Source organism: Aspergillus ibericus (genome assembly GCF_003184845.1).
Source record: "Aspergillus ibericus CBS 121593 unplaced genomic scaffold BO80scaffold_7, whole genome shotgun sequence".
Lineage (NCBI taxonomy): Eukaryota > Fungi > Ascomycota > Eurotiomycetes > Eurotiales > Aspergillaceae > Aspergillus > Aspergillus ibericus.
Window position 1 is genome coordinate 726,065 of NW_020292105.1, and position 27,978 is coordinate 754,042.

A 27,978-nucleotide genomic window follows, 5' to 3' on the forward strand; every position below is an offset into this window, starting at 1 on the left:
AACCGGATTATTCATCCCCGAGTCCAGGGGGACAAGAACATGGGTTTTGTTGGCTGTGTAGGTAAATTCCGCTGTATCGCGGAGATTGCCGCATTCTCGTAGGAGACTCCGTCCCTTCCTTCCCCGTCAGGACCGGGTATCATGCACAGTAATAACCAAGTCTCCGGAGTCTTTCTGGGAGACAACCAGGATTAGTTGCAATCTTAATCAAATTGTCTTTCACGATTCCGTATATATCAATTGCCACCAGATCGAGCTGGGCAGATGAGGATTGCTGTTAGATGCGGGGCACGTGCACGGGAATCTCAGTCAGCGAGTCTCGACTCGGAGATGCGCAGTTTCCCCATCTAGTGAATCCAGCAGCCGGACAATCTTCCCTTTGGTATATCCTCTCGCTTGCAGCGGTTCCTTTGACGACTAAAAGCCCCTTGAGCTCTTTGCTCTCTCGTTCCTACCCGGACAGACCTCCACAGATTCTACATCAGTAAATCTTCCCCGCAGGCCACTGCCTGCCTCACCCCACCATGCCGCCTTACTCGAGCGCCCAGAAGCAACAAATAACGCAGTTTGTGAACCTCACTCAAGCGAAGGATACATCAGCAGCGAAGGTATGTTCTCCTTTCTTGGCTAGTCTTTTGAATATGCCATATCGCTCAACCAACTCTTATCTCTGCATATCACGTGTCACGATGGCTGACCTCTCATGCATATAGTTCCTGAAAGCAGCTAGATGGAACCTGGAAGAAGCAATTGATGCGTGAGTACCCAGTCTCTTTTTCATTGTACTGCACCCCTTTACTCTATCGCCATGGCTTTGAGTTCTTTCGACTACTCATGGTCACGCTTGGTCCCGTCCTGGGGACCCGATGGTGTTTGTGTCTTGCATGGTTGTTTCGATACGTTAGGCCTGGTGACGTCTCATTTGTCCAAGAGTCATCCTGTCTGCTGCCCATCCGGATGATCGTTTAGGATCGAACCAACGAGCAGCTTGTGGTGAATGCAGGTGTGTATTGGCCGGCGTTCAACTCCGCTGTGAGTATTCCAGAGCTCTGCAGCCCTATCTGCCCTACGGCACTCCCATGAATTGCCAGGAGTACATCTCGTAAGGCGGGCACTGCCATGATGACTTTCTCTAAGCTGGACACTTGTTCGAGGCTTGGTGGGGTGGCATCCAATGCTCCCTCTGCCTCACGAGATGGAAAGGAGAAACATGCGCTAGTCTGGGGGTTTACCATGTCAGAATGCTATTATCGTATAGCAGCAAGACAACAGTCGCCTTTTGGTGTGAAAGCCTATCTGACAGCTGTCCTCGACGTTGGTGCCTTCCCAGAACCCCTCCCACACTTGGGCTTACAATCGTGCGTTGGACAAGTCTGCCCTGGGATCTAATCAATCTGTCTTCTTCAAGATAAACACAAACGTATGCTATCGCTTGCGATCTGCGAGTGCAAGAGCAAGGCAACCGGGATCTCCAACAACTGAGACTATCCAGCCTGGGTATCAAGATCTGAACGCGACATCCCAAGCCATCGAGCATTGACATCCAGGCCTTGCTTAAGATCCTTCTCATATACTTCGAGAGGATTTGGCCGACTGATCTGAACCAATGAAATGTCTGACGGGCGCTAATTAAATCCTATAGATACTTCCAGAGCTCCTCCGGTACTGTTGCTAGCACGTCTGCCATCCACAAGGTCTTTGACAGTTATCGAGGTTCGTTCCTACACCACTTTATACCCACTTCAACCGACTAACCAAACTAGATTCACCCACAGACAACCCCGATGGCATCGGAATCGAAGGAGCCATGAAATTCTACGGAGACATCAAAGTAGGACTGGACGAAGTCGCATGTCTCGGGATCGCAGAGCTCCTCAAGTCCCCATCTATGGGCGAATTCACCCGCGAAGGATTTCTCAACGGCTGGAGAGCCACCGGGTACGCATCATCTCCTTCCCACCTATCCATCCTACCCGTCTAACCTTTCCCAATCCAGCTGCGACTCAGTGGGCAAAATGATCACCCAAGCTGCAGACATCCGCGAACGGATTCCCATCCAACCAGACCTCTTCCGCCGCGTGTACCGCTTCACCTTCCCGCTCTGCCGCATGCAAGGCCAGCGCAACCTGCAGTTCGAGATTGCCGCCGAACAGTGGCGACTCTTCTTCACGCCGCAAAACGGCGGAGTCCAGTGGAATACCGCTACGACTCCGTGGTTGGATTGGTGGATTGAGTTCCTGGAGGAGCGCGGAAAGCGTCCCGTGAATAAGGATCTGTGGGAGCAAGTGGAGGTGTTCATGCGCAAGACTCAGGATGATGAGGAATTTGGATGGTGGACTGCCGATGGGGCGTGGCCGGGTGCTTTGGATGACTTTGTTGAGTGGGTGCAGAAGAAGAGGGGAAAGAGCTCGGAAGCTATGGATGTTGAGTAGAGGGGCGCGTCCTCGGTAGAATCAAATGGGATTGCCTCCTCGGAGGTTACGTTGGCATTTACGAGTGGTGGCTTGTAGATGGGGAATCTTGAGATTTGTATTGACATCGGGTACTATGGCATTGAGAGGAAGAGGTATGCAGATGGTCGCCAGGATAAATAAGAGAAAACGAAACACATTCATCGTAACAGGTGCAGCGCAACATATCTTCATCTCGACGCCAGAGCTAGACGAGAGATATGTTCGGATCAAATTAGGATGTCATAGGGGATGGATGGACGACAGGGGTCAGTGTGCTAGATGGGCCCCGGCCGCTGTGGCCGCTCTCCCGGCACTTCTTCCGGCTTCGGAAGGTTCATATCCGACCGGGTATTCCGGCCCAAATCGATCACCAGAGGTAGTCCACATGTCCGGTCGGCAGTCATAAGGTAGGTATAGTATATTTACATCGTCTACCGGTAGTCGCCCTTGTCGTACTCGCTACCAGGACCGCGGCGTTGGTCATAGCGCTGCCATGCTGTTAGCGACTGATCGCATCCGATCCTCGGAGAGGTGGGGATCAGCTTACCTTGCGGAGGGCCTCAAGACGCTTCTTCTTGGTGTGCGTGTTGACATAGGTTCCAATGACGAACCCGACAATGTTGAAGAACGGCACCCAGGTGTGCTCGGGGAGGAACTTCTGGGCAAAGGCCAGCGCAATGGGCGAGGTGACCCAGCTGACCTTCATGACGGGCATGAAACCAGCCCGCACGGTTGCACGGACCTGGTGGAAGGTGCGCGCGCCCGCGATCACCGCCATGCAGCACAGGTACACGGCGTTCTGGATGGGAGAGACCTGCGGCGCGTCAGCATTCCTGCTGAATTCTAGAAGGCACTGATCGAACATACAAGCAGATTGCTGGCGAGGATCTGCAGAATCTTAGCCTTGACGCTAGTCCGGCCAGCAAAGACCCGCTGAAGAATGCCGATGAGGAAATGGCCCAGCGGGGCACTGATGAACATTCCATAAAGGGCCATCTTGGGAACGCGGGCGCTGAAGTAGTGGCCATGCTTGCTGACATCATGCGCGATCCAAGAGGCCAGAATTTCTTGCAGACTGGACAGAACACCGGAGGTCAACATCTTGGTGCGCAGGGGGTTCGACTGCAGTTGGCGGAGGTAGAGCTATAAAGGTTCGCATTGCCTCAATCAGTGGGCTGCGAACACGCATCAGGGGCATTCTTGCAGACGCAACCTACAGCGAGATAGCCATCGCCAGTCAACCGATTCCCGACCTTGTGCACCAATTCCTTTGTATCTTCCCGTATCGAGGTGACGGCCTCGTCTTGAAATTTGGCGGACACGTCCTGGAAGGTGGTGGACACGTCTTGGAACTTGGTCGACATGATTGTTGATGTGGGTGGTTGAGGCTGAGGTTGAGAGAAGGTTGGGGATTAAGCGCGCGATATGGTCAACTAGACGGACGGAATGCAGGGGATGATAAAGTCAAGAAGACGACGGCTACGGAAATTACGGGACACGATTAGCCAAGCAAGATAACGAGGAAGATAGAAACCACAATGGGGTCTGATAAAATGAAGATGGGTGGAGTGGAGTGGAAGCGGAAGTGGGAGAGTGAGATTGAGATTGAGATCAGGTGGAAAACATGGGGTTGGTTGGTGACGGAAGATGCGCTGTCCCGCGAGACACAAAGGGGAACGGAGGGACCAGGGGGGGGAATCGGGGAATCGGTTGGTTTGTTTATGAGCAGCAACAGCAGCAAGCAGTTCTGACTAGCAGACGGGAAGGTCAAGAGCGAAGCTTACCGAGGTCGGAAGAGAATTAGGACCAGTTCCTGGCGTTATTGGCAGTATGGGGAAGGTCAACGCGGATAAGACGCCCGGTCAACCACGGAACACACCCTAAGCTGATGGTAGTCTAGTTCCGTAGTCTAGCAACGCAAGTCACTACAGTCGGGATGAAGGTGGAGGACGCTGGACTGCTGGAGGGGGAACAACGACGGTCGGCCACGAGGTCGGCAATTGGCGATTGCGTCGCTTTATACCCGCCGCTTCAGCCCGCCTTCGGTCACCTCCGACAACCTGTCCACCTCCCGACCAATGCTGGATCTCTGGGGGCCGCCGGGGGATCAATATCTGCCAGGTCTTATTTTCCTTCCCATTTCATTCAGTCATTCTTTCTTTCATGTTTTGTCATTATGCATTTCTCTTATTTTGTAGATGGTGGTTGTATCTACGACTCATGGCATGCAGTCCATCGGGTTCTCTCTCGTCTCCATGAGGGGCAATCCTTGATCGAATCCCAACCAATGGGACAGACAACGTGTACTTTGTCAGTAGGAACAATCTGCCCAAACCCGGAAGCCCTAAGAGGTGCATGCGAAGTGCTACCTTAAACAAAGAGTAACCGGGCTGACAACCAATAGACCGCATTCTCTAAGTATCTATACCAGACTACCCTAATCTGTATAGCCTTCATCCACTAACAATCACACAGGTAGAGCCGTCTGTTCATACCATATTGCCATGTAGAAATTGAACAATTTTTGGTTCTCCTGCACACCGTTTACTATGTTACCGTTACGGCTTAATCCGTGTAGGGCCATGGGCTTGTCGCCCTGGCGTCTACTCTGCTGCTACCGTGTCGATGAGAACCCTCAGTGTGGACGCTCTTTTGCAGCGTTTGGTTGCTCTGTTACTCTGGGCGCCGAGACTGTGAGCCAGTGCAGTGTTGGGAAAAGATTACGCACGCTCAAATCTGTTAGGATGCTACAAGTGTCACGTCCTTTCACACGGCTATCCCTTCATCATCACACATATACTGGCCTGCTGGCATTTGTGTCTCCTATATCCCCAGGCTTTTGCTATGTCTTCCAATTCGTCTGAAAATGGGGATGAAAGCCCCGAGAGCTCACCCTCAAGTCCCAGGTCACCCTCAGAGCCCCCTCTAGAGAGCGAACCTTCCGTCAGAAGCAGCCGGGTTCGACCTTACTTCGATCTGTCAACTATTGATACTTTCTACGAGCTTATAGTCCATCAGGATGACGGGAGAATCCGACTTTATCCTCCATTTTTCGAGTACGATGACCAGGATGCTTGGAGCCGTGGACAACATGACTGCAAACACGACGTGCTACTCCGCGAGTATGCCATAGATGAGTGTGAAACGTGCGATTCCTGCGGCAATGTCCCAACTCTCGGATGGTTCTATCGTTGTGGGGTGGACATCTCTGGGTACTCTCATCAGATGGATCCTGGCCAGGACCCAGTTGTAAGTCCCTGGATTGCCGACGCAATGAAGGTCGGTTGCTACGATAGCACACAGAAGGAAATTCTCGAGCAACAAAAGCTGAAGGTCGTGCAAGTAGCCACGCAGCATCGCATTAGTCAGTTGGTTGCGTTTCCTGTGACGGGAGTGATATACGGGATTGATCCCGACGACGACGATGACAACCCTCATGTTGAGATTATTGAAGATGTCTCCGAACAAGATCATAACCCTCCCGCTCTCGAACGTTCGGCAAACTCCTTGGTGGCCCCTCCTCCTTGCAGCTATCGTGCTTGTCATGATTGTGCGCCTCGACTTCAAGAACGCGTGTGGCTTAGCATCAATGAGATATGCAGAGACTCGACAGTAAGAGCCCCGACCCAGTGGGACCTCCGCGACCAATCCATCTCAGATGCAAGAGTCGTGAGCAATCTAGGACTAAGGCCCTCCTCTGTCCCTCTCCCCGATGTCTCTCGCCACTCACATGCCCCTACTGAACGGATGATCCTTTCTTCGCCCGATTTCTCTGCCACTCCCTCTATTGGACCCTCTACCACGCCTATCGCTGGATCATCTGCCTTACCATCCGATGGACGTACTAAACCATACCGTGGGGGGCTTAGACGGCTGATCCGTAAATCCTTCACTAGCCGCTCTCTCAAAGCCCCTTCGTCTCTCACTCTGTCGACGTCCATTCTAGCTCCAATTACCACCCAGGTCGCTGGAGCCATTACTGGCTTCTTCAGCAAGTCTAATCCTGTTGCACCACCACCTCCTCCTCATAGGGAAATTCCCGGGCGGCTGAGCACTCGACCTGCCGCATCTTCCGAACCCTCTGCGAATCCCACTGCCAGCAGCTCGCAGACCGCCCCTTCCTCCTCTTCCTCTGAACAGATGCCTTCAGGCTGGCCTCGTCCGTTGACCTATCAAACCGCATGGAACAGTATCAACAAGCATCCCAAGCGCCCTAATCTGCCCAATCGGGTCAAGCGTACCATCGTCTGGTTCCCGCCGACAATCTATGAGGAACGTGAGGAAGAGTATCGGGAGCCAGAATCAGATGACGATGACGATGATGAATCAGGTGGCTGCCCCCTTGATCCTGAACCTCCTACGAAGGACAAGGGGAAACGACGTGCCTGAAGGTCACTGCAGGACATGATCGTGAGAAAGATACAAACCGGGGAGGTGGGAGAGGGGTATCAACCTAGAGCCACTTGATGTTTAGCTGATGGATCGGATCTCAAGTGACATTTTCCCGGGTTGAATATGGACCTCTAATATGTGTGCATCGGTTTCAGAAGGAAGCTCTAAGACATATGATGTGGGGTGGGAAGTTCCTGTCGTGTATTTTTAGTAGGCATTGTCGGAAGGAACCATGTAACGAAGTAACGAGACAAATTGATAATAATGGAATTTAGATCCTCGGTATCTCTCCAAGTAATCGAAATGTCAAGTTAAGCATGGCGCGAGTATCTAATCTAACCCATAATCTAGCCCACCTTCGGCACTACGGGCAGGTCCATCCAGGACCCATCGTTCCGAGCCAATTCCGAACCTCGGCACCGCGCCAAGCGCAGATGCTGATCAGATGCTGATGATCACGCTCTCCTTCTCCGAAGATAAAGGTCCCATCCTTCCATGTCCAGACTTCGGAAATGACACTATATACCACCGAAGACCATGGCAGACTCTGGACCCTCTCCCGACCCCTCTCCGCCCGCCGTCGCCGCTGAGCATGAAAAGCACGGTGAGGGGAACCCGGCGAGCCCTGCGGGGACATCACCGCCGGTATCGTCGATAAACGGTGCTCGACGCCAGCTGCTGGCAGCTCTCAGAACAACGGATGGCACTGTCGACCGCTTGGACAGGTGAGCGCTTCTTCCCTATCGCAACATTATCATGCAGTCATCCCACGCCTGGGGGCTCAATGACCGCGCGCACGATCCCACTAATACCATCCTCCAGGCTCATGGCCACAGCCGCCGGTCAAGAACGAGTCCTCGCAGTAACCGGCTATCTCGCACATACACTTCATCACATCCTATCCTCTGCACCATGGATAGCCTTCCAGACGCGTCTAAGCCTTCTCGCCCGGCTACGAAACCACTCCAAATCCCCCAATTCTAAGCCCACATCCTCATCGTCGCAAAAGTCGCGACTTCTCGCCCTCTCCTCCCTCATGTCCGAGACTCGCTTTACACTACGACTTCTTGGCCTCGTTCCACTCTGGACTTGGGGCTCTCAGACAATCAAGTCCCCGCCCTCCGACCGCATCCTCTACATCCTCACCCTCCTCCAAGTCTTCGTGAACATCATCTATCAGGCCCTCGAGAACGTCGGCTATCTTGCATCAAAGGGCGTAGTCTCGAAACGATTCGTCGACCGATGGGGTGGTATCGATAAGTGGTATATCTGGAGCACAAGGGCATGGTTCGGACACATCTTCTTCCAGTTCTTCGTCCTATGGAGAGGGACGGTATTGCGGAAGAAGAAAATGGCTACTGCGGATAGCAAGGAGAAACGAGATGCTTTGAAGGCAGAGATTCGGTCATGGAGGAAGAGTCTTATGAACAACGTATGCTGGGCTCCGTTGTGTCTACACTGGTGCTTCGAGAAGGGCATTGGATTCCCGGAGCACTTGACTGGGTTTGTCAGTTTCCTGGCTGGTGCTTGGGAATTCTGTGACTCCTGGGCTGCGACAGGGTCGTCGTGAGCTGAATAGGTTACAGTTGGCTTGGATTTGGTATTCTTTTGAGCGTTTATATCCTGGTTTTGGCTTGTGGGGTGGGTGGAGGCTATAGAGAATTAGATCAGGAACGGAAGACGGCTAATCCATTAGCTTGCTATACTAAATAAGGAGAAATCATGTATGAGCATAACCCCAGACTTATCCACCGTATCATAACGCCTATGCAAGTCCCAGCAGAAGCAGACCATTTGATCCTAACCCGTGCTAAATCGCAGAACAACTAATCCATGGAACCCATCTCCTACAACGAATCTCCCAACAAATTCTCAACAAACCTCTCCTTCCACTCCCCCAACGACGTCCGTCGAGACAGACAAATATTCTCATAAAACTGACTGCCCAAGAACTCATCTACCGGCCAGGCATTCCTCTCCATAGGAATCAACCCTTCTTGAGAATCAACCCAAACAAACGCCCCCGCATCAACCACCCTCTGACTCAAAACGACATGTCTCTGCAACAAGCCATCAACCTGGGTAATAGTAACCCGCACATTCACCAATTCCATCAGTCCACTTTCCTTTTCGTAGATGGCGTTTCGCTGCACGGCATCCAGACCAAAGATGAGCATACCCTCTACCGTATCTTGGGGATCCGATGAGGGTACCATGACGGGTGTGCTGTCCGGTCCGATTCGGTAGAGCTTATGGCCTCGGAGCGTTGCTCGCGTCATTTGCTTGGCTATGATCTCCGTCTGGGGGGTGTCGAGGTAGTGGCTTAGGACGGTGGGAAGCATGAGGACCCCGTAGACGAAGCGGGGTGTACATCCTGGTTTGTTGAGATGGTTGGTTACGTCTTCGGGACTGAGCTTGTTACTGAGTGCTAGTTGGAAGTTGCGAGGGTAGGTGGGTTTGGTTTCCATCCTGGGGATTTGGTCGTGGTGACGTAGGATGTATAAATTCCCTTCTTGATGAGGACGGCTCTGCCGCGCAAGTTATGTCTTGAGGAGTGGTGGTGGTGGTGGTGGTGGTGTAGGAAATGCCTCACTATGATGGATTAGGCTATCCTTAGATGGAAAGGTATGGATGAGGGAGACGTGATATTGGAAGCGAAAGGCTGTGGTTACATGAGGCTATCACCGATATACTACATGGGCATGATGATGTATTGAAGACCAACTCACTCGTCGTGCAGCCGTTGTTCAGTTGCCCGCATTGTGACTTAATTCCCCACGGCAAGACTGGTGTAATTGAGCACAGCTAATAACATTAGGTATAGCTCTGGCTGAGGCCAGCCGGGACGATGCAGCTCCCATCTGCTGTGCAAGTGTCATGCCTTCCAAGCACGGTAGCCTGTGCATAGGCAGCAGGACGCCGGCGAGGCATTCCACCACAAGGCTGCGAGGTAGTATTCAGACAACGCCTTGGGCAGGTGTTAAAGCGCCCGGGCCAAACCAGGCTGGAGCCATGGCTGGCTGTCATATGAAGCATTCCATGCATGCAGGCTGCGGGAGCTTGCCTGAGGCATGATGCCACAAGGCGGTGCGGTGCAGTGCAACTTCAGGCCAGGAAATCTCCGGCAGATCAAGGGGCAACAGCCACCGTAAGTCATTTGTGTGGATTGCGGCTTAGAAAGCAGGAAGAACCCATTTCAGGGTCTAAAAAGCGTATAGGATAGTAGCGAGATGCTAGTAGTACGATGGACTCCATAGTACTCCGTAATGAGACTCAAGATTAGGCCCCGAGGACGATCACTAAGAGTGGATACGACCGGCTTCCATGCGCTTCTCTCCCCAGGCGGTGGCGGCAAAACAGAGGGTGGCTCGTGAATCTGCTGCAACAGCTTAAGTCATCAGCCCCCGGTAGGGCCTGGCACTATCGTCACCTCTTAACGGGAGCTCTCTCTGCCAACCTCCGATCTCACTTCCAACTCTCTCCACCTCTGCCATCCCATCCCATCCCTTCCAATTTCCCCTCCCCCTCAGGCATCTCTTCCTGTCTGGTGGGACTTGTCTTTCTGTCCTTTTTCCTTTTCACCTCCATTTTCGCCTTGGTCCCTGTTGCCGAGCTTCGCCAAATCCGGTACAGCGACAGTCCTTGATACGTTCCCAACTGTCTACGTTGCTTTACGCGCCTTATCCAACCCCCCTCCTTCAAGATGAGCTCGGAACCGGATCACACCCACGACAAGAAGAGGGTCAACCTCCAGTATGTGATGAGCCTCTCTGGCGTTGAATCTCCCACCGCCCACCAGCTAACGTATCGCACAGAGACGCCTCCGGCGCTGAGAAGAAAGAGGTAAAGACTTTGCCAGCACACGGGAAGGACCTTGATGGTGATACTGACACGCTCGTGCAATAGGAGCTTGATACTTCGACGGCTATTCTGAAGAAGAAGAAGAAGCCCAACTCCTTGATGTAAGCTAGTGTTGTCTCGTGCGGGGATGGTTGGGTACTGACTGCATGGGTGCTAGTGTCACTGACGCCGTTAACGATGACAACTCCGTTATCGCCCTCTCCAACAACACAATGGACACCCTTCAGCTGTTCCGGGGTGACACCGTCCTCGTCAAGGGCAAGAAGCGCAAGGATACTGTTCTGATTGTGTTGGCGGACGATGATCTCGATGATGGAAGCGCTCGCATCAACCGTGTTGTGAGACACAACCTCCGTGTCAAGCACGGCGACATCATCACCGTCCACCCTTGCCCCGACATCAAATACGTGAGTGCTCCTATTTCCAACGCGATCTAGTGGTACTAACCACGCTTCTCCTACAGGCCAAGCGTATTGCCGTCCTTCCCATCGCAGACACCGTCGAGGGCCTGACTGGCTCCCTCTTCGATGTCTTCCTCGCCCCCTACTTCCGCGAAGCCTACAGACCCGTGAGACAGGGAGATCTGTTCACAGTAAGAGGTGGTATGAGGCAAGTGGAGTTCAAGGTTGTCGAGGTGGACCCCCCAGAGTACGGTATTGTGGCTCAAGATACTATCATCCACTGCGAGGGTGAGCCGATTCAGCGCGAGGATGAGGAGGGTAACCTCAACGAGGTCGGTTACGACGACATTGGTGGCTGCCGGAAGCAGATGGCTCAGATCCGTGAATTGGTCGAGCTGCCCCTTCGCCACCCTCAGCTGTTCAAGTCGATCGGTATCAAGCCCCCTCGTGGTATCCTCATGTACGGTCCTCCTGGTACCGGTAAGACCCTGATGGCTCGTGCCGTGGCCAACGAGACCGGTGCCTTCTTCTTCCTGATCAACGGTCCCGAGATCATGTCCAAGATGGCCGGTGAATCCGAGTCGAACCTGCGCAAGGCCTTCGAGGAAGCTGAGAAGAACTCCCCTGCCATCATCTTCATCGACGAGATCGATTCCATTGCTCCCAAGCGTGAGAAGACCAACGGAGAGGTCGAGCGCCGTGTCGTCTCCCAGCTCCTGACCCTGATGGACGGCATGAAGGCTCGCTCCAACGTCGTCGTCATGGCCGCCACCAACCGCCCCAACTCCATCGACCCTGCCCTCCGCCGTTTCGGTCGTTTCGATCGTGAGGTCGACATCGGCATTCCCGACCCCACCGGCCGTCTTGAGATCCTGCAGATCCACACCAAGAACATGAAGCTGGGTGACGATGTTGATCTGGAGACCATTGCCGCCGAGACCCACGGTTACGTCGGTTCTGATCTTGCCTCCCTCTGCTCCGAGGCTGCCATGCAGCAGATCCGTGAGAAGATGGATCTGATCGACCTCGATGAGGATACCATCGATGCCGAGGTCCTCGACTCTCTTGGTGTCACCATGGAGAACTTCCGCTACGCCCTGGGTGTCTCCAACCCCTCCGCCCTGCGCGAGGTTGCCGTCGTCGAGGTGCCCAACGTTCGCTGGGAGGACATTGGTGGTCTGGAGGAGGTCAAGCGCGAGCTTATTGAGAGCGTCCAGTACCCTGTCGACCACCCCGAGAAGTTCCAGAAGTTCGGTCTTTCGCCTTCTCGCGGTGTTCTGTTCTATGGCCCCCCCGGTACTGGTAAGACCATGCTTGCCAAGGCCGTGGCCAACGAGTGTGCTGCCAACTTCATCTCGGTCAAGGGTCCTGAGTTGCTGAGCATGTGGTTCGGTGAGTCGGAGAGCAACATCCGTGACATCTTCGACAAGGCCCGTGCTGCAGCTCCTTGCGTTGTCTTCCTGGACGAGCTGGACTCCATCGCCAAATCCCGTGGTGGTTCTGTTGGTGATGCTGGTGGTGCCTCTGACCGTGTCGTCAACCAGCTCCTGACTGGTAAGTGCTGATCTTGTGTATCATGGAGCAGTAACTGACTTGTAACAGAAATGGACGGTATGACCTCCAAGAAGAACGTCTTCGTCATCGGTGCGACCAACAGACCCGAGCAGCTCGATGCCGCTCTAGTCCGCCCTGGTCGTCTCGACACCCTGGTCTACGTTCCTCTGCCCGACCAGCTCTCCCGTGAGAGCATCCTCAAGGCGCAGCTCCGCAAGACCCCCGTTGCGGGCGATGTCGACCTGACCTTCATTGCTAGCAAGACCCACGGCTTCTCCGGTGCCGATCTTGGCTTCGTCACCCAGCGTGCCGTCAAGCTGGCGATCAAGCAGTCCATCAGTGCGGACATTGAGCGCACGAAACAGCGTGAGGCTCTGGGCGAGGATGTCAAGATGGAGGACGAGGAGGTTGAGGAGGAGGACCCGGTGCCGGAGCTGACCCGGGCGCACTTCGAGGAGGCGATGAAGTCTGCCAGACGGTCGGTCAGCGACGTGGAGATCCGCCGGTACGAGGCATTTGCGCAGAGCCTGAAGAACTCGGGCGGCAGCAGCTTCTTCCGGTTCCCGTCGGCGGGTGAGGTGACGGACAACAACACGTTTGGTGAAGCCGGCAATGACGACAGCCTCTATGACTAGTGTTCTTTCTTACATTTACATGTTCCAAGTTTGCTATCCATCTGCACCAGTTAGAAACAGCGGGTTTTGAGGCAGGAGAAATGCCGGACTCGGTCATTCGTATTGGGGTATTTCTTGAGATTGATCTGTCGAGCATACTGGTGCTATAATATAAACTACATGGTATTCTGTAGTCAAGGTATCTATCTCTACTGAAGTGGATATGTAGAATGTGCATTACTGCTACTGCTGTGGTACATAACTCCAGCAGATAATGCTGGTATCAAGAGAACTACTCCGTATGCAGGCCTGAACCCAGCCCATCAAAGAAGCAACACCCGGCTCACCGTACCCGATACCAACGCCCGATAGAAACCACAAAGCAAACAACATAGGGGATATACGATATACCTAACCGTCAGTCAGCGTGACAGTAACCAACCACCCGAACACCCACCACGCCAGCCAGCAAGCAAGACAAAAATCAAGAAAGGAATCTTCCGTAGACAACGATAATAACAAGTCAATCATTTGACCTGTTTCCCCGTCTTCGGCTTCTTCTCCACCTTTTTCACCGGACTCGCCGTATCCCCATTCTTCGTTGACGATTTGCTCTTCTCCTTCTCCTTCTCTTTCTCTCCACTTCCACCCGTCCCATTCTCCTCCTTCCCATGTCCATGCGAGTGCCCATTCTCCCCATCCAAAATATCCCCCCCATCATCCGCAACAACCACCTCCCTCAGAACCTCCTTAATCGCCCTGACCCCCTGGTCCACCACCGCCTGCGGAATGCGTACATCGTACGTCTCAAAATTCTCGATCCCGTCGTCGTCGTTCCCAATCCCTATCCCCCCACTAGCACCCTGCCCATTACTACTCTGCTGCGACTGTGATTGTGACTGCTTGATCCTATTCGCCTCCACCAAAACAGGATGTTTCCTCCCCTCCGCGGACGCGACCACGGCCTCGAAAACCTCGTCGAAGCGCTCGCAGCGGCCGCCGCGGAGAAGTTCCTGGGCGAGTTTGCGGATGCGTTCTGTCCAGCCGAGACGTTGGAGGGAGCTGAGGAGGGTGGTGTGCAGGTCTTCGAGGGCGGGGGTGCTGGTTAGGTGCTGGAGGAGGTCGGATTCGAGGGTGTCTATGGTGGTGGAGGTGGCGGTGGTGGAGGAGGTGTGGGAAGGGGAGGAGGAGGGCATTTTGGTGTGTGTTGTTGTTGGATGTTGGGTTGGGTGAAGTGAGGTGAGGTGGTGAGTGAGTGTGTGTGTGGAGGCGCGATGGGAGGTGATCGCGTTGGCGCGCTGCGAGAGAGTAGAGAGGAGAGGAGTTGGTGGGTGTGGGTTGATGGGTATATGGTCTGAGTCTGGTCGGAGTAGAATGAGGGGATATGGTGCGAGGTCAATGCTCAGATCTGGTGACGATTGTGGTAATGGTTGTGGCTGGATTGCGGATTGCGGCGGTGGATGTTAGGAGATATCTTGCGATCGCGATCGTTAGCGGGTACAGAAGAGGTTGCGCGGAGTAGTGGTACCTTGCGGTTAGTGATACCTTGCGGTCTTGTGGGCAAGTCCCAGCTGGTGCGACACAAGTAGCTGAAAGCTCTGAGCGGAGAGGAGGCGTTGGGGGCGAGAAAGATACTAACTAGTCCGGGGAAGAGAGGAGGGCTGGCGGTGGTCGGAGGCCCGCGCAGGAACCGCCGATAAGATGCCGCGACGGAGGAGCAGCACTAGTCGGTACGGAGGAGAATGGGACGGTTCAATAGGGGAGGACAATGTTAATGGAATTAGTGTTATTGGCTGCCGGAGATTATAGATGATCAATAGACTCCATTACTGATTCAGGAGACAATGAAGAGAGTGTTGATTCACCCGCCGATTCTTTTTTCCCAAAGCGTCATGGATGGGGCTGCATCCAAATGACAGAACATAACACAAATGATTACTCCAACCCCATCACGATAGCCTTATTGACCTTGGCAATATCACACTGACTGAATCTAAGGGATCATTGTTCTTTTACTCCATAGTACTCCGTACTCCATCCTCCGTATGTATCTGCAGCATAGCCGCCTGACATCGCATCGCATCGCATCGGACGGACGCGCCGCTCATCCCCGTTGGCTACGGCTATAGGGAGGCGCCGACGCGGGGCATATTCTGAACAAGGCTTCAGGGTTTGTCCGATATAAATAGATAGGACCGGCGGTTGGCGCATCGAATGGACCAGGGTGCAATCTTTGCGCCGGGGTGGGTATACCTACGTAGACATGCTGGCTCCACTGCCGGGGGGGTGTAGATAATCTTCGTAGTTCTTTCAGCGGCACTGCACCGAACAAAGAAGGGGGTTAGCTGCGTGGTGGAATGATCAGATGGCATCCGAGTGTCCTGGTTGATATCGTTTGGCGCCGGGATGGCTGGCACCGCCACATGTTCGTGTAAGGTTTGCTGCGCTGCCAGCCAGGGATTGAAGTGTGACAACCGGGCTGAAGCCTGAAAGACCCATGGCGGATGGCTGGATTCTTAGCCGTGCAAGGGGTATTAAGTTTCCTGATAAGATGGGAGGCAGTCGTCATCCTAATGCGGCGTCTACATATCGTCTGTAGGTGCTTCCTTGATTCATGCAGCAACGGACAGTGAGGGATTCGAAGCCTGCACAAGGTTGCGGAGCGGATTATGCTGTTGGTCATCAACACCAGTATTTGTGATCGACATCATCGCCAGGGGAGATCTTCGACAAATGTACTCCGTACTCCGTCTTGGATGCCACTCCGACTGCGGAGCCACGAATAGTATCGGGGGAGAATCCATTTGTATGGCTTTCCCGACCAGCTCAGCGATCACCCTGCCATGGGACAACCTCGGTATTGAGCCGTAGATTCGGCCGTTACTAGCCGCCATCCAGGGAGGTGAACAAAGGACCCTCTTCCACCATACGTAATGCAATCGCTCCAGGCGGGGGATTCGCGGATATCGATGCTGGAATAAACTTCTACGGGCACAGGCACACGGCGATAACGCCGTTCGGCGATAGTATCCGAAGGGATAAATATAGAACGGAGACCCAAATTCTAGCTAATCGGGAGAAAAGGCTAGAAAAGGGGCAAGCGATGGAAAGAGTTTTACGGATGGAGCATGGGCGTCCTTGCATGAAGGAAGCCAGCAACAATTCAGACCATCCATGATCCGACCAAATGGCACGATGACAGCGGAGGATTCGGACCCAGGGCCAGGCCGAAAACGTCAAGGCTCCGGCACTATTGGATTTTGACAGCGCCTGCGCTGAGGAAGAGTGGGAGCAGCCAACCCCTCTGTCCACTGGCCGTTGAGCATCCGGGGCCTTGATTCTGGTTCGCATGAACACCGATCCAAACTAGTCGCTTTTGTGTGAGAATAGTTTTGCTCACTAGGAGGGCGCCTCGTTAGTGTCCTCAGTTCATCCAGGGGATGCATGCCCGGCCTGTGCCGTTTTTGCTTATTCTTTTTTATTTTTATTTTGTTTTCATTATTTTTTTCTTTTTTTTCCTTGGTTGAAATAATATTGGGCGCTTGAAGTCGGCACTGGCTCTCCTTTTTTTTTCATTTTTTGGAGGCTTCTCTTGCTATTCGTCTGCGGGATGCGTCACTGAGTGATTTTGCTCCGGGCCTGGCTGGGGACGATGCAAGGATGAGCGATCCATTACCCGTCGTGAGGGTGTCGGGGAGAGCCGAAGAACGGCCGACAGTAGGTCTGTATAAGAGAGTAGCCCCAGTTGAGCGAGATAAGTGGTGCTGGTGGTGGTAGTGGTGCTGCTGCTGCTGCTGCTGAGAGTCCAGACCGACATCACGTGCGACGATCCAACTTTAGAAGCGCCTCTCTTTTCCCGTTCGGCGGTTGGTTCGCTCGACTCCGCGCCCAACCAGCTGCTCTTCTCTCCTCTTGCTCATCGTCTATCGCTGGCTCACGCCGCCTCTCCTTTGCCTGACCTTAATCCTCTCCCATCTCGCCGTTGGTCCCACCGAGTCTTCCCCCCGTGGACGGTGTTCCCTGACAGTGCAACGAGGCCCCTTCGCACCCGGTTGGTCCCCAGAGTTGGCCGAGCTTCCCCGCTCTCTCGCTCTGGCTGCATGCCTACTAGCCTTGTTGGCCTCAGGTTCCCTCCGCTGCTGCTCCTCCATCACGGCCTTCTTTTTATGCTTCGCCGCCCCTTCGCCCTGACTCTCCTGAGTTCACCTTCCTAGCCTATCCTCCTCGATCCTGTCCTCATCATTCGACCTTCGCAGTGCTTAAGATCCCCACGGTCCGAGTCCTGGCTTTGGCCCGCTTTCCGTCCCTCCCGTTCATATAGCACGCCTGCTCAGACTGAAATCGCTCTCCAACGCTGTTCATTTGAGTCGAATTCGTCCGTGCTTGGCCTTGATCTCGTGGCGTTGCTCTGTGCGGCCGGTCTCCCTGTTGCTGTTTGATTTTCGGCAACCTGTCCCTGGACCAAGAGGCTGGCGCTTCGCTGAGTCTGCTAGCCGGTCCGACGTCCACCCCAGCCCCCCTCTTCGCATCCTCGGGCGTCGTCACCGGTCTTTGAATACTTCCTCTCATCATGTCACTCCACACCTCTTATCATGCCGACTCGGATGCGGATGACGAGTACGAGCGCAGTGTCATCACGTCGCCCCATCTGGCCACCGACTCCGAAGCCTCTCCTTCTGAATCTGAATTCCCGTCAGCAGAACACACCCCAACCACCTTGGCCAATATCGACGAGAATCCGCGGTCTCCTCGAACGATCATCACCGAATGGACTGCGGAAGAGTGTGCCAACTTTGTTGCCGCCCTCGGGCTTCGTCAATACTGCGGGGCATTTATAGGTAAGCCAAGGTTCCAAGGTTCCAAAACTGAGGCGCTTGGACACCAGGGTCGCTGACTGCATGGGGTTTGCGTAACATAGAGAATGAAATCGTTGGCGAAGCGCTCATTGCCCTGAAGCACGATGAGCTGAAGGAAATGGGCATTGCGAGTGTGGGACATCGGTTGACCATCCTGAAGAGTGTATACGAAACCAAAGTCAAGCAAGATATTCCCATCGACGGAGATCATTATATCCCGCTTTGTATGTTTCCTGAATAGCTCCTTCTGGGGGTTGCGGCCCGTAATATCATCATGACTGGCTAACCTTATTACCTCGGCAGCTGCGGACCAGAGCATGAACGAAGGCGCGACCCAAGAAGACATTGCTCGGTTGATTCAGTCGATCCGGATACGAGATGAGCGCATTGTGACGATGGAGTCAGAGATGCGGCGTATTGCAGAGGAGTACCGTCGACTGCGCGAAGAACTGCTCCCCGTTTTCAAAATGGCAAAGGACAAATCACAACCGCTCCCCCCACCGACCTCCGTGCCAGTATCCAGCTCCGATGGATATCACGATGGTCAGACGCTCACGTCTCCATCAGGAATTACCCTTTTGGATCGGTCTGGGTCGATCCTATCCCGAACATTTTCCAAAAGGGGCCACACTGGGGGCACTACTCCTAAGACTAACTCGCCTACCCATATTCCACCTTCGATTCACGAGGGCCGAATGTACAGTGATGGCGGCGGGCTTGATCCGTCAACGGCAAACGCATCCCACATGACTATCCTCAACGGCAAGTCGCAACTCTCACCCGGTATCCCCAGCCCGACGTCTCCAGGCAACCACTACGCCCCGCAAACTCTAGCCTCGCGAGCCTATACGCAATCGAGTTCTAGCAGCGTAAACCATGTTTCCCACAGTCATCACGAAGACACACTTCCACCACAGTCCCGATCAGATCGGTTGAATCCTACACCTACCCAAGCCACACGCCCGGACATCCCTACTCGGTCGGAATCCCGGGCAACGCAGGAACCGCCTAGTGTTGAAATCTTCAAGTCCTTCCGCGTGTCGATGGACGATCCGTGCCATAAGGTTCTCCCGGCGGCGCTGAAGAAGTACAACATCAACGCGGACTGGAAGCAATACGCACTCTACATCGTATATGGGGATCAAGAACGATGCCTCGGATTAGAAGAGAGGCCACTTATCCTCTTTAAGCAGCTTGAAAAGGAAGGCCGCAAGCCGATGTTCATGTTGCGGAAGCAAGTCCATCCCATCGAGAGCGGCATGTACTCTGGGGGTGGGTCTGCACCTAACAGCGCTGGCTTTGAGGGACGGCAAGCTCAGATCAACCTGCCAGGCGGAGTCCTGTGATCTGCAGCAGCCTATTTCGACAGTAGCATCATTACGTTTACTTGTTACTTGAGATACCCCGGGACCTCTTCTAGGGGTCATTTCATTTCCATTCTTGCCATGAATACAGGCTTCTGTCATTGGCTCTCTTCATATCATCCTATCATCATATCAGCGGTGTTTTGGTGTTGGGGATCCGGAACTGGAAAAGCTCATATATCAGCGTGGCATTGTTGGGGTTTATTTGCGTCTCATAAGCTCATGTCTGTTAACACATACTACCTTAATTTCTCTGAATAACTTGTCTACATGTATACATATTCTATTCAAATCGATCCTACTCGGGCCACCATCTATCAATGTGACTATCTTAACTTCTACCTCAATCCAAGTCTCATCTTATCCTATTGCTACCAGACTATTACCAAGCACAATCCATCTCTGCACCCCAGATGTGCCACTATCTAGATACATAGTACGTAAAGTAGTACACTAATCTACAGTCTACATACTCGGGCACAATAAACCTTCCCTTTCTCATCCAATCACTACTAAATAATCACAATCACTATCCAAGAAAATGGGGTCTAGACCCCATCTTTCCAGTCTCTTCCTGTCCCCCACCTAACTATGCACTAACCACATCAATCCCAATCCAACCTGCATACCCCCTTCCGTCCTACCCTCCTTCCCTCATACCTCCGCTCCTCGGCATCACCCCCTATTCTAGCCAGACTCTAGTTTCTGCTCCGATCTAATCCGATCCGATCTGACCCGCCCCTCCTATCCCCCTCTACCCCAAGAATATAGACCCCAGAGTCCCCAGCTAAAAGGGGGGGGGAGTGGAATGGACCGGAGTACTACTGATCGAGTTGGGTATATATACTACTACCTCTACGTACTACTCTATAGTCATGACCTTCTGATGATATGAGCTGGTATACATGGCATGTTATGTTCTGCAGGGTCCTTCATCTATGGCTTGTATTTGTGTATGTGCTCCGTGTCTTATCTGGGACTGTTTAAGATACGTCTGAAGACGGAATACGTAGTCCGGGGCGATGGGCTAGGTGGGTTGGTGTTAGAACTACGGAGGATGGAGGAATGCAGTTGTCTAGATGGGGGTATTCTCCGTATTTGGTGAGGATGAAGCGGGGAGAGGGTTGGGCCAGTAGGTATCTTGAATCTAGAATCTAGACTAGTGGAGTGATTTTTTTCTGATTAAGCTTGGATTGAACTATAACGGAGGACTATGATCCAAGAGGAGGGGATATGCTCTATTTGGATTCTACTAATCTAGAGGTACATTCGGCGGCAGCGAACAGGTAAAGAAGCAATAGCATATGTAATAGTATGTACTGTACTCATTAAGAATCATCGGCCATCTAGGGCATCCGTATAAATCCCTCCATCGTCTATCAGATATACCGGTACTCAGTACGCAGTAAGGGCCCGGTCGACACCGCAGACCGCGCTGAACTGTCGGGTTGCACAGCGCGGGGCAGGGCGGGCGGTGGAAATGCAAATAAGTAGTTACACAAAAGGAAAGCTCTCTATACATTATGGCCTCAAGACATGCATGCAATGAACGCCGGATTCTCGTGAACAACCCAACCCGACCTCTGAAATTCTCCTTTTCTCTTGGCCCGACTCGATGGTCTGAGGTAATAGAAAAAAAAAATGCTTTCTACACCGCAAGGTCCGTTCACCGCCCCCTTTTTCTTGGACCCCTTATTTTATTCTTTCCCCCAGTTCACTGACAGGCTTCTTCCTGACTCGGGTCTGGTTGCTCATTCAGGTCTCTCGACCCTTCTCACCTCCCCAGGAGATGCTTCGACGACTGTGACTGCGACTCTGTCGGGTGTACGGGGAGCTGTTTTCTTGGCCCTCACTTGTATCGCCTGACTGTTGTCTGCTTCCCGCGGGCTTCGTGCCGTCCGCAAAGGAGACCTTCGCTCCGGCATCGACATCGTTGCTCTCCTCGTCGGACTCCAGAGCCGCATCCGGATCATCAGATTCGTCCGAGTCATTGATCTCACCCAGGGCAGCCAGACGACGGCGTCGTTCCGCCGGCGTCTCGCCGGTGTCATCCAGGTCCGCTTGTTGGGGTGGACGGGACAGCCCGGCCGCTTCGCGAAGCTGGGCCGGCGGAATACGTTCGGTGCCATCATCTTCAGAGTCCCGTCGCGACCGAGGACGTGATTTCGGCGACGGGGCTGTCGGACTGCTGAGGTGGATACTGCGCCGCTCCTCGGCTGCCGTGCCACGCGTGAACCGCGCCAACGAAGCGGCAATGTCTCCAGCCACTTCATCGTCCGATTCGTCCTCACTGAATTCGCTGTCGGAGCCGGATTCATCCTCCGCGACCGGCACAGGAATCCGCGTGGTCATGCCAGGGTCCGATTTACGGCGCTCTTGCGAATCGGCCTTCCGCGCCTCTTGGCGAGCCACATTCTTCACCCGCTCCGGCGCATCGGTCTCCTCGACCAGATCCCGCCGCGCTTTGGGACCAAGGTTACGGATCTGCTGAGCAAACTCATGTTTGGTCATCCGGCGACCCTTGTGCTGGATGCCTCTCTTGCCGACGTCATTGTCTTCCGCCAGCGTGAATCGAAGGCCGTCATCCGCCAACCATTCGTCTTGAGCGGCCTTACGGGCGGCCTGCGACGACTCGCCCTCTTCTTCCATGCCGAACCAAGTTCCCATGCGCGTCAAGCCGCGGCGCACTGGAGCATCAGCCTCGGGGGCATCCGTAGAAGGAATGGAATACTTCTTGATGACTTCGCCGTCTTCGTCCTCGACAATGATCGTATTGCCGAATTGGTAAGCGTGAGCTGAGCGACCTTTGCGTTTGGCGGGCTTCCCTGATGCCTCCTCGGCGCTCTTCTTGTCGGTGCGCTTCTGGGCTTCCCGATCGTCTTGATCCTCGGGACGACTCTTGCCGAATCCGAACCACTGGCCAAACCGCATACGAGCCTTGTCCAAGGGGTGGCCGGTTTTCTCACCGACCGCCTCCTCGATTTCTTCTCCTTCAGTCCTGCCGTGAGGTTGACTGCGGGACTTGGCGTATTCATCCGACTGTTGCTGTAGCTTCTGGCGCTGCTGTTCCATATGGAGCTGCTGCTCCTCGGTGGACATGTGACTGATATCTTCGACCTTGAGCACATTACCCTCTTCATCTTCCATAACCATGTTGTGGCCTTCCAGGTAGACTTCGAGCGCAGGCTCGCGGCCAAACTTTTCGCCTTCCTTCGAGGGCGGAGAGACCCCGCGCTCGATCCTGTCGCGCTCCTCGGATTCGTCACTCTTTTCCATTTGCTCGTCCGACTCCGTGTCTGGTGGCCGTTGGGGCGCGATGGCTGACTGACTGATTGGACCACCGGCACCATCGTCGTGTCTGCGACGTCTGCGGCGCCGACGACGGGCAGATCTACCCCCGGTCGACTCCGCGTCCTCGTCCCGAACCCGACGCAAGAAATTGCCAGGGACACCGATAGGCGGAAGCGTTCCCGGCGGATACTCCGGTTCGTTGGAGGATTCCTCTACATCATCCGGTTTGCGGAAAGACATCGAGCCCTTCGCCAAGGATTGTACGCGAGGCAGGCGGTTCATCCAAGACGGGCCCTCATCGTTGGCCGTGGTGTAGGAGAGCGTGATGGTCAAGGTGTTAATCCGCTTTCCTAAGGTGAAGACGGCGATGGAGGAGCCATGGACCAAAATGGATGAGATGACCATGAACGTGGTGACGGGCCAGATCAGCTGCACGATATAGTAATTGGAACTGCCCGGTCCCGGCAACTCGGACTCCGGCCAGGGCTCGGTGCTGTCGGATTCAAGTTCCGCCCGGGCCAGGATAGACGCGAACACCGCACCGACCCCAATGGGACCAAAGTGGCCGGCGAAAAGGGCTTCGCGCCACGTTTTGACGTCCGGGATGATGGGCTTCAGCATCAGCATGATGGGAATGCGCCGGAAAAAGATGACCAGCAGGGCAATGACTACGAGCCTCCAGGGAACAAGGCCAATGGACGGGTTGTTGTAGTCCTCCCAGGGAATGATGGACCCGAAGTACACAAAGTAGGCCAAGTTGAGCAGGAGATCGATCACGTTGGACACGTGCGATTCTTCGGTTTTCTCCGTAAACCAGCCATCGTTACTAAAGCCGACGCCCGCCGAAAAGCCTATGAGGAGATCGTCCATGCCCAACAGACTGCCCGACCCGGCGCAGAAGACCGCCAGCACGAAGTAGAACACCAGGAAACTTTCCCGGTCAATCAGCCCTTTGCGCTCGGCGAATTTGATCGAATGCCGGGCCAGATATCCAATGATGAATCCGTAGACAGCGCCGAAGATACACTCGTACAGAATCGTCACGCAGAACCAATTCAGGGACACCTCCCCGGCATCGGGGCGGTAGCGCCAGATGTAGAATGCTAGGTAGATGAACGGAAAGGCCATTCCGTCGTTACAGCCGGACTCGGCGGACAACAAGTCTCGCAGATGCTTCGGAACTCTTCGCGCGAATTTACCCTTACCGACGACGGACGACGCAAGCACCGGGTCTGTGGCGGTCACGCACGCGGCGCATACGAGACTCTCCAGCCACGAGAGAGGCGGGATCATCCACCAGATGAACAGACTTGTCACCAGCCAACCCCAGGTCATGACGGGCACCAGCAGAAGAAAGACGGACTTCCAATGGCGCTCCATGTAGGCCTTGGGCAATTCGACACCGACGGCAAAACATTGAACGACCAGGACGATGCGGGAACACTCGAGGGTGATTTTGTCCACGTTGCCCCACGAGAGGGGATTGAACAGGTTGGCGGCATGAGGCCCGAAAATGATACCGCAGAGCGTGGCAACCGTGGCTTCGCCAATGTACAGCTTCTCCTTGACGAACAAGGAACACAACATGAACAGACTCGTAAAGCCCCCCAAGATCATGTACGCCACATGCGGCTTATCGATATCCAAATGATCCCACGCCATGATTGCGACGGAGGGAAGGGCGGCGGCGGTGCTCGACCTGCGGGATCGCTTGATTTATTTCCTCCCCGCGCAGGCGTGATCCTCACCCCAATAGCTCTGCACCAGGCGCAGTAAATCCCGAGATACTTCTACCGATCGGAACAACGGGCAATCAAGCAAGGGAGGTCCGGCTCTAAAGTCGACGAACGGCGGGTTCCCGCATACCTCGGGGGGAGTAGTTCAGCGGATCGAAGGGGGGAAGCTGGCGCGGCGGAGAATAGATGAGGACGAGGGGCGCAGTGGTTCCAAGGGCCTCACGGGCGCGTCCTGCAAGGGGGAGGTGTCTGAGTGAGCGCTGAACGTGAGATATCCTCCGGGGGGGGGGGGAAGAGGAAGAAAAGGGGATGGTAGCAGAAGGGAAAAAAAGGAAAAAGAGTTGGTCCGTGTGGCAGAGGAGTGACAGAGAGGAGAGGTCCGGGCTTACCAGATCAGGCAATGCCTGAAGATCTCCGACGATGTGACGAGCGCGTCCTGATCGACTCCGCTGGGAGGAGGAGGGAAGAAGAAGAAAAAGGGCCCGGTGGTCTGAAGATATGGGAGAAAGATAGGGAGGGGAGATAGGAGGGAAGAGAGTAGTAGTACTAAAGAGGGGAGATGCGCCCAAGAAAAGGAAATGCGAGAGGAACCAGGAAAGGGCCCCAGCAGCGAGCAGGCAAGAGCGTGGAGGTGGAGGGACGAGAGAGAGAGTGTACTAAGTGTCTGGGCAAGCTGGCGAATGGCCGGGACCAGAGGGCCGGAAATTTCACGAACGGGATACCAAGACCACGACCAAGCCCGAGACCCAGTGGCAGCGCGGCATCGTGACGCTGAAGGGGGAGGATGGGATGCAGCCAGCGACCAAATGAATGCGATTACGCAGGAATCAGAGGCGCGGATCAGGCCGGGCGGGGATAGCGCCAGTCGAAGGCCCATGGTTGTTCGCGGAACGAACAATTTCGAGGCTTGGCGAGCGGGACTCCGGCTGGCGTTTTTTTTATCGTCGCCTCTCGACTCAGGCTGTCTCCATGTCAGCCCAGCGTCCTTCATTTCCCGATTATTCCCTTGGCAGTTGGCTTGAACCATTCATCTATTGAGAGTCGGAGAGTGGTTCTTGCCCGGTATCTCGATGGTATACAATGTACATAGTCCTCCGTAGTTCGATACTAGTTCGCCTCCCTTTGGTCCGACCTGGGGTACACTGTCCATTCCAGTCCGCACCGGACCAGTCCATCGATCTGACCTACCGATCGGGCCAGGGTTACACAGTTTACACTTTCCCACGGGCTCGACCTAAGTGGCATGTATCAATCAGACCGGTGATGCAGGCATGCTTGACCTCGTGTCAAACCCCAACCCCAACCTCACCCTCAAGTCCCCAAGCCAGCCCCAGTGACAGCTGAGACCGTGTCACCTCCAGCTGGTGCCAATCACCTCCATGACGACATGCGGCCATGGCAGCCAAACCGGGCTGAGATCCGCCGCCATCCATTCCATCGCCGACCTTACCCGGCCGGGCAAGACGCTGCTTATCGCCCATCGCCCACTTTCCACTTTCTTCGCCCTGCGAGGCTGCCGAACGTTCCTGCCGTGCTTCATTGGCGGTGAGCCGCTAGCCCGGCTCCGCAGTGGACCGACCGCCCGCCAGTCAGGCCGGGCCTCCCACTCGCCCCGGCATCACGAGGATCCCTTCCTGGTCGACCGCTCTCGCCTAACATCCAACTACAGCCCAGTAACCAGGGACTTGCCAGGGACTTGCCAGGTACTTGGCCAGGTACATCTCTCCCATGTACCAACCCTTTGGAGACCACCCCGTTGATCCTGTTCCCCAGCCTCGCCGATGGAACACCCCCCCCCCCCCCCCCGGACCGTTAGGACATGCCAAACTTATACCGGCCGGGTTCGACGCCATGTGAGTCTGATCGAGTCGGAGCATATCGGACGCACACACAATTCTAGCCAGCTGCGTCTCTGGCCAAAAATAAAATAACCGTTGCCGCTTGACTCACTTCTATCCCGACTCTCCTGCAGGTTTCTGTCTGTTTGAGTTCGCGGATGAAGCCAACGGACATGGGACGGATCTCATTTTCCTCCCTAGAGATGTATCCTGACGTGGTCGGTCTAGACAGTGACAGTCATGTCTTGCGCGTCTACATTCTTGTCGCCGTCCGATACTCTTTGTCCTGGAACCGTGTGACTGAAGTTGCCCCGTGGTAGCGCGGCAAAACCTGCATGAGTGGCGGCGTGAGCGAGAATGAAGCAATTGACGCCTCCCACCAGACTTCTCTGGCCCTCGGGTAGCTGGCCCGATCTGACTGCACTGCGGTAATCTGGGCTCGCTCGGTAGGCTTGCAATTGCAGCAGGGCAGCGTGCAGTGTACTCGAGGTGTATCCTGCACCGTACTTTGGATCCAGGCAGACTGGGCAATGTACGGAGTAGTGGATTAAGGTTTTCACGATCGATGGAGCGTCCTAGTATGAAGCCCAATCACTGTTCGAACCGCCAGCGTTTGGCTCGGCAGGCATGGCAGCCCAAGCCGTCGAGCGACTGCAACGGATGAGAGCTTGTTCGTATCGTGATCGCGTGGAGGGTTCATAGTGGGGTAAGTACGGAGTAGAGATGGACAGCATCTCTCTTAGTTGACCGGTCTCCATCCGCCTTTTGGGCGGTCTCGACTTTCGACGCTCTTGACTACCACGCCAACTTAAGCTTTAGAAAAGTCAATTGGGAGTGACTCGTTGGCCATCTATCAGCCTTGTTCTCGCCTTCCCTCGCTAATACCCCACGCAGGATGAAAGGAAGCCTCATACTGGTATTTCTCGAGGCATTGCTGAGTTCTACGATGCTATCGATCATCTCCATTTACCAGGTCTTCTAGTATCGGACCATTCTCTAATACGGATGAATCAAGGAGATAAATGCACTATCAATACATAAAATGTGCTTTGACATGTGCATATGGCAAGTCAGATATATCCCACGTGAGGGAACAGCGGCGCGAGAGTCTGGAGTACAGAGTACCCCATCAGATCTAAGATGCTACCTACCATCACAATACTAGGACATTAAGATATCCGGACCACATGACCAGACAAGCACACACCAATTCAATCTATTCAAGCAGACACCCTCAATGTAGTACAAATATCCCACTAGCGGAGTGATTACTAGTAGTATACCCTCAGCTGCACCACACCACACCACAGAACCGCAAAACAAAATCCAACACCATGAATCCCGATCACTTACCAATATCCCCTAATCTATTCCATACCATTGACCTAGTCCTCAATATAGTTCCACAAGCACTTCCCTAGTGAAAATCAATACCAATGACAAATTCGATACATAAAATTAGTCACCCCCACCCACCATACCAGCATACAAAACCCCCTGTAATCCCCCCACAGACAAAAGCCAAATACTGAGTACAAGTTATTTCTTTTCCAAAATTGTGCATAGGAAAAGTACTACTAGTAGAGTAAAGAGCGAAAGTGGAACTCCATCAACCCCC

The 27,978-nt window shown here is 54.1% G+C and overlaps 9 protein-coding genes across 9 annotated transcripts; 5 read left to right on the forward strand and 4 right to left on the reverse strand.

Annotated features, from left to right (window-relative positions):
- The first annotated feature begins 159 nt into the window (after positions 1–159).
- BO80DRAFT_422574 (DCN1 family protein) lies at positions 160–2,602 on the forward strand. The gene is made up of 5 exons (XM_025718855.1): positions 160–608; positions 714–757; positions 1,643–1,713; positions 1,764–1,938; positions 1,997–2,602. The coding sequence occupies exons 1-5, from the start codon at positions 525–527 to the stop codon at positions 2,430–2,432; spliced, it is 810 nt and encodes a 269-aa protein (XP_025578543.1). The 5' UTR covers positions 160–524; the 3' UTR covers positions 2,433–2,602.
- Positions 2,603–2,764: 162 nt separating this feature from the next.
- BO80DRAFT_258371 (v-SNARE/peroxisomal membrane protein A fusion protein) lies at positions 2,765–4,103 on the reverse strand. Its single transcript, XM_025714718.1, has 4 exons — positions 3,671–4,103; positions 3,321–3,596; positions 3,001–3,267; positions 2,765–2,941 (listed from the first exon to the last, which is right to left on the reverse strand). The coding sequence occupies exons 1-4, from the start codon at positions 3,815–3,817 to the stop codon at positions 2,885–2,887; spliced, it is 747 nt and encodes a 248-aa protein (XP_025578544.1). The 5' UTR covers positions 3,818–4,103; the 3' UTR covers positions 2,765–2,884.
- Positions 4,104–5,002: 899 nt separating this feature from the next.
- Positions 5,003–6,852, forward strand: BO80DRAFT_491422 (uncharacterized protein; the record flags this gene model as incomplete). The annotated part of the gene is made up of 2 exons (XM_025723695.1): positions 5,003–5,146; positions 5,289–6,852. The coding sequence occupies 2 exons, from the start codon at positions 5,003–5,005 to the stop codon at positions 6,840–6,842; spliced, it is 1,698 nt and encodes a 565-aa protein (XP_025578545.1). The 3' UTR covers positions 6,843–6,852.
- A 479-nt stretch (positions 6,853–7,331) lies between these two features.
- On the forward strand, positions 7,332–8,598 carry BO80DRAFT_422578 (uncharacterized protein). Its single transcript, XM_025718856.1, has 2 exons — positions 7,332–7,570; positions 7,668–8,598. Exons 1-2 carry the CDS (start codon positions 7,383–7,385, stop codon positions 8,413–8,415), a joined length of 936 nt encoding a protein of 311 aa, XP_025578546.1. The 5' UTR covers positions 7,332–7,382; the 3' UTR covers positions 8,416–8,598.
- BO80DRAFT_258590 (uncharacterized protein) lies at positions 8,555–9,486 on the reverse strand. Its single transcript, XM_025714719.1, has one exon. The coding sequence runs from the start codon at positions 9,311–9,313 to the stop codon at positions 8,693–8,695; it is 621 nt and encodes a 206-aa protein (XP_025578547.1). The 5' UTR covers positions 9,314–9,486; the 3' UTR covers positions 8,555–8,692.
- A 674-nt stretch (positions 9,487–10,160) lies between these two features.
- On the forward strand, positions 10,161–13,531 carry cdc48 (AAA family ATPase CDC48). The gene is made up of 6 exons (XM_025718857.1): positions 10,161–10,598; positions 10,661–10,688; positions 10,752–10,807; positions 10,864–11,113; positions 11,170–12,661; positions 12,710–13,531. Exons 1-6 carry the CDS (start codon positions 10,549–10,551, stop codon positions 13,294–13,296), a joined length of 2,463 nt encoding a protein of 820 aa, XP_025578548.1. The 5' UTR covers positions 10,161–10,548; the 3' UTR covers positions 13,297–13,531.
- Positions 13,532–13,817: 286 nt separating this feature from the next.
- BO80DRAFT_340930 (uncharacterized protein) lies at positions 13,818–14,465 on the reverse strand (the record flags this gene model as incomplete). Its single annotated transcript, XM_025715206.1, has 1 exon — positions 13,818–14,465. A coding segment is annotated over one exon (648 nt), but the record flags the coding sequence as incomplete, so codon positions are not given.
- Positions 14,466–17,636: 3,171 nt separating this feature from the next.
- On the forward strand, positions 17,637–19,621 carry BO80DRAFT_258618 (adaptor protein STE50). Its single transcript, XM_025714720.1, has 3 exons — positions 17,637–18,113; positions 18,194–18,355; positions 18,435–19,621. Exons 1-3 carry the CDS (start codon positions 17,846–17,848, stop codon positions 19,475–19,477), a joined length of 1,473 nt encoding a protein of 490 aa, XP_025578550.1. The 5' UTR covers positions 17,637–17,845; the 3' UTR covers positions 19,478–19,621.
- Positions 19,622–21,133: 1,512 nt separating this feature from the next.
- BO80DRAFT_258801 (Na+/H+ antiporter Nha1) lies at positions 21,134–24,534 on the reverse strand. The gene has a single exon (XM_025714721.1). It carries the CDS (start codon positions 24,446–24,448, stop codon positions 21,251–21,253), a length of 3,198 nt encoding a protein of 1,065 aa, XP_025578551.1. The 5' UTR covers positions 24,449–24,534; the 3' UTR covers positions 21,134–21,250.
- Between the last annotated feature and the right edge of the window lie 3,444 nt (positions 24,535–27,978).

What these genes read in the sequence shown, in the direction of transcription:
- BO80DRAFT_422574 (XM_025718855.1), top strand. Translation starts at nt 525, where the DNA reads ATGCCGCCTTACTCGAGCGCCCAGAAGCAACAAATAACGCAGTTTGTG. An exon ending in AGGATACATCAGCAGCGAAG is followed by an intron (nt 609 to 713) that starts GTATGTTCTCCT and finishes TCATGCATATAG; the next exon opens with TTCCTGAAAGCAGCTAGATG. An exon ending in CTGGAAGAAGCAATTGATGC is followed by an intron (nt 758 to 1,642) that starts GTGAGTACCCAG and finishes TAAATCCTATAG; the next exon opens with ATACTTCCAGAGCTCCTCCG.
- BO80DRAFT_258371 (XM_025714718.1), bottom strand. Translation starts at nt 3,817, where the DNA reads ATGTCGACCAAGTTCCAAGACGTGTCCACCACCTTCCAGGACGTGTCC. An exon ending in CTGGCGATGGCTATCTCGCT is followed by an intron (nt 3,597 to 3,670) that starts GTAGGTTGCGTC and finishes GAACCTTTATAG; the next exon opens with CTCTACCTCCGCCAACTGCA. An exon ending in TCCTCGCCAGCAATCTGCTT is followed by an intron (nt 3,268 to 3,320) that starts GTATGTTCGATC and finishes GACGCGCCGCAG; the next exon opens with GTCTCTCCCATCCAGAACGC.
- BO80DRAFT_422578 (XM_025718856.1), top strand. Translation starts at nt 7,383, where the DNA reads ATGGCAGACTCTGGACCCTCTCCCGACCCCTCTCCGCCCGCCGTCGCC. An exon ending in ACTGTCGACCGCTTGGACAG is followed by an intron (nt 7,571 to 7,667) that starts GTGAGCGCTTCT and finishes ACCATCCTCCAG; the next exon opens with GCTCATGGCCACAGCCGCCG.
- BO80DRAFT_258590 (XM_025714719.1), bottom strand. Translation starts at nt 9,313, where the DNA reads ATGGAAACCAAACCCACCTACCCTCGCAACTTCCAACTAGCACTCAGT.
- cdc48 (XM_025718857.1), top strand. Translation starts at nt 10,549, where the DNA reads ATGAGCTCGGAACCGGATCACACCCACGACAAGAAGAGGGTCAACCTC. An exon ending in CCGGCGCTGAGAAGAAAGAG is followed by an intron (nt 10,689 to 10,751) that starts GTAAAGACTTTG and finishes CTCGTGCAATAG; the next exon opens with GAGCTTGATACTTCGACGGC. An exon ending in CGTCAACCAGCTCCTGACTG is followed by an intron (nt 12,662 to 12,709) that starts GTAAGTGCTGAT and finishes GACTTGTAACAG; the next exon opens with AAATGGACGGTATGACCTCC.
- BO80DRAFT_258618 (XM_025714720.1), top strand. Translation starts at nt 17,846, where the DNA reads ATGTCACTCCACACCTCTTATCATGCCGACTCGGATGCGGATGACGAG. An exon ending in ATACTGCGGGGCATTTATAG is followed by an intron (nt 18,114 to 18,193) that starts GTAAGCCAAGGT and finishes TGCGTAACATAG; the next exon opens with AGAATGAAATCGTTGGCGAA. An exon ending in AGATCATTATATCCCGCTTT is followed by an intron (nt 18,356 to 18,434) that starts GTATGTTTCCTG and finishes TTACCTCGGCAG; the next exon opens with CTGCGGACCAGAGCATGAAC.
- BO80DRAFT_258801 (XM_025714721.1), bottom strand. Translation starts at nt 24,448, where the DNA reads ATGGCGTGGGATCATTTGGATATCGATAAGCCGCATGTGGCGTACATG.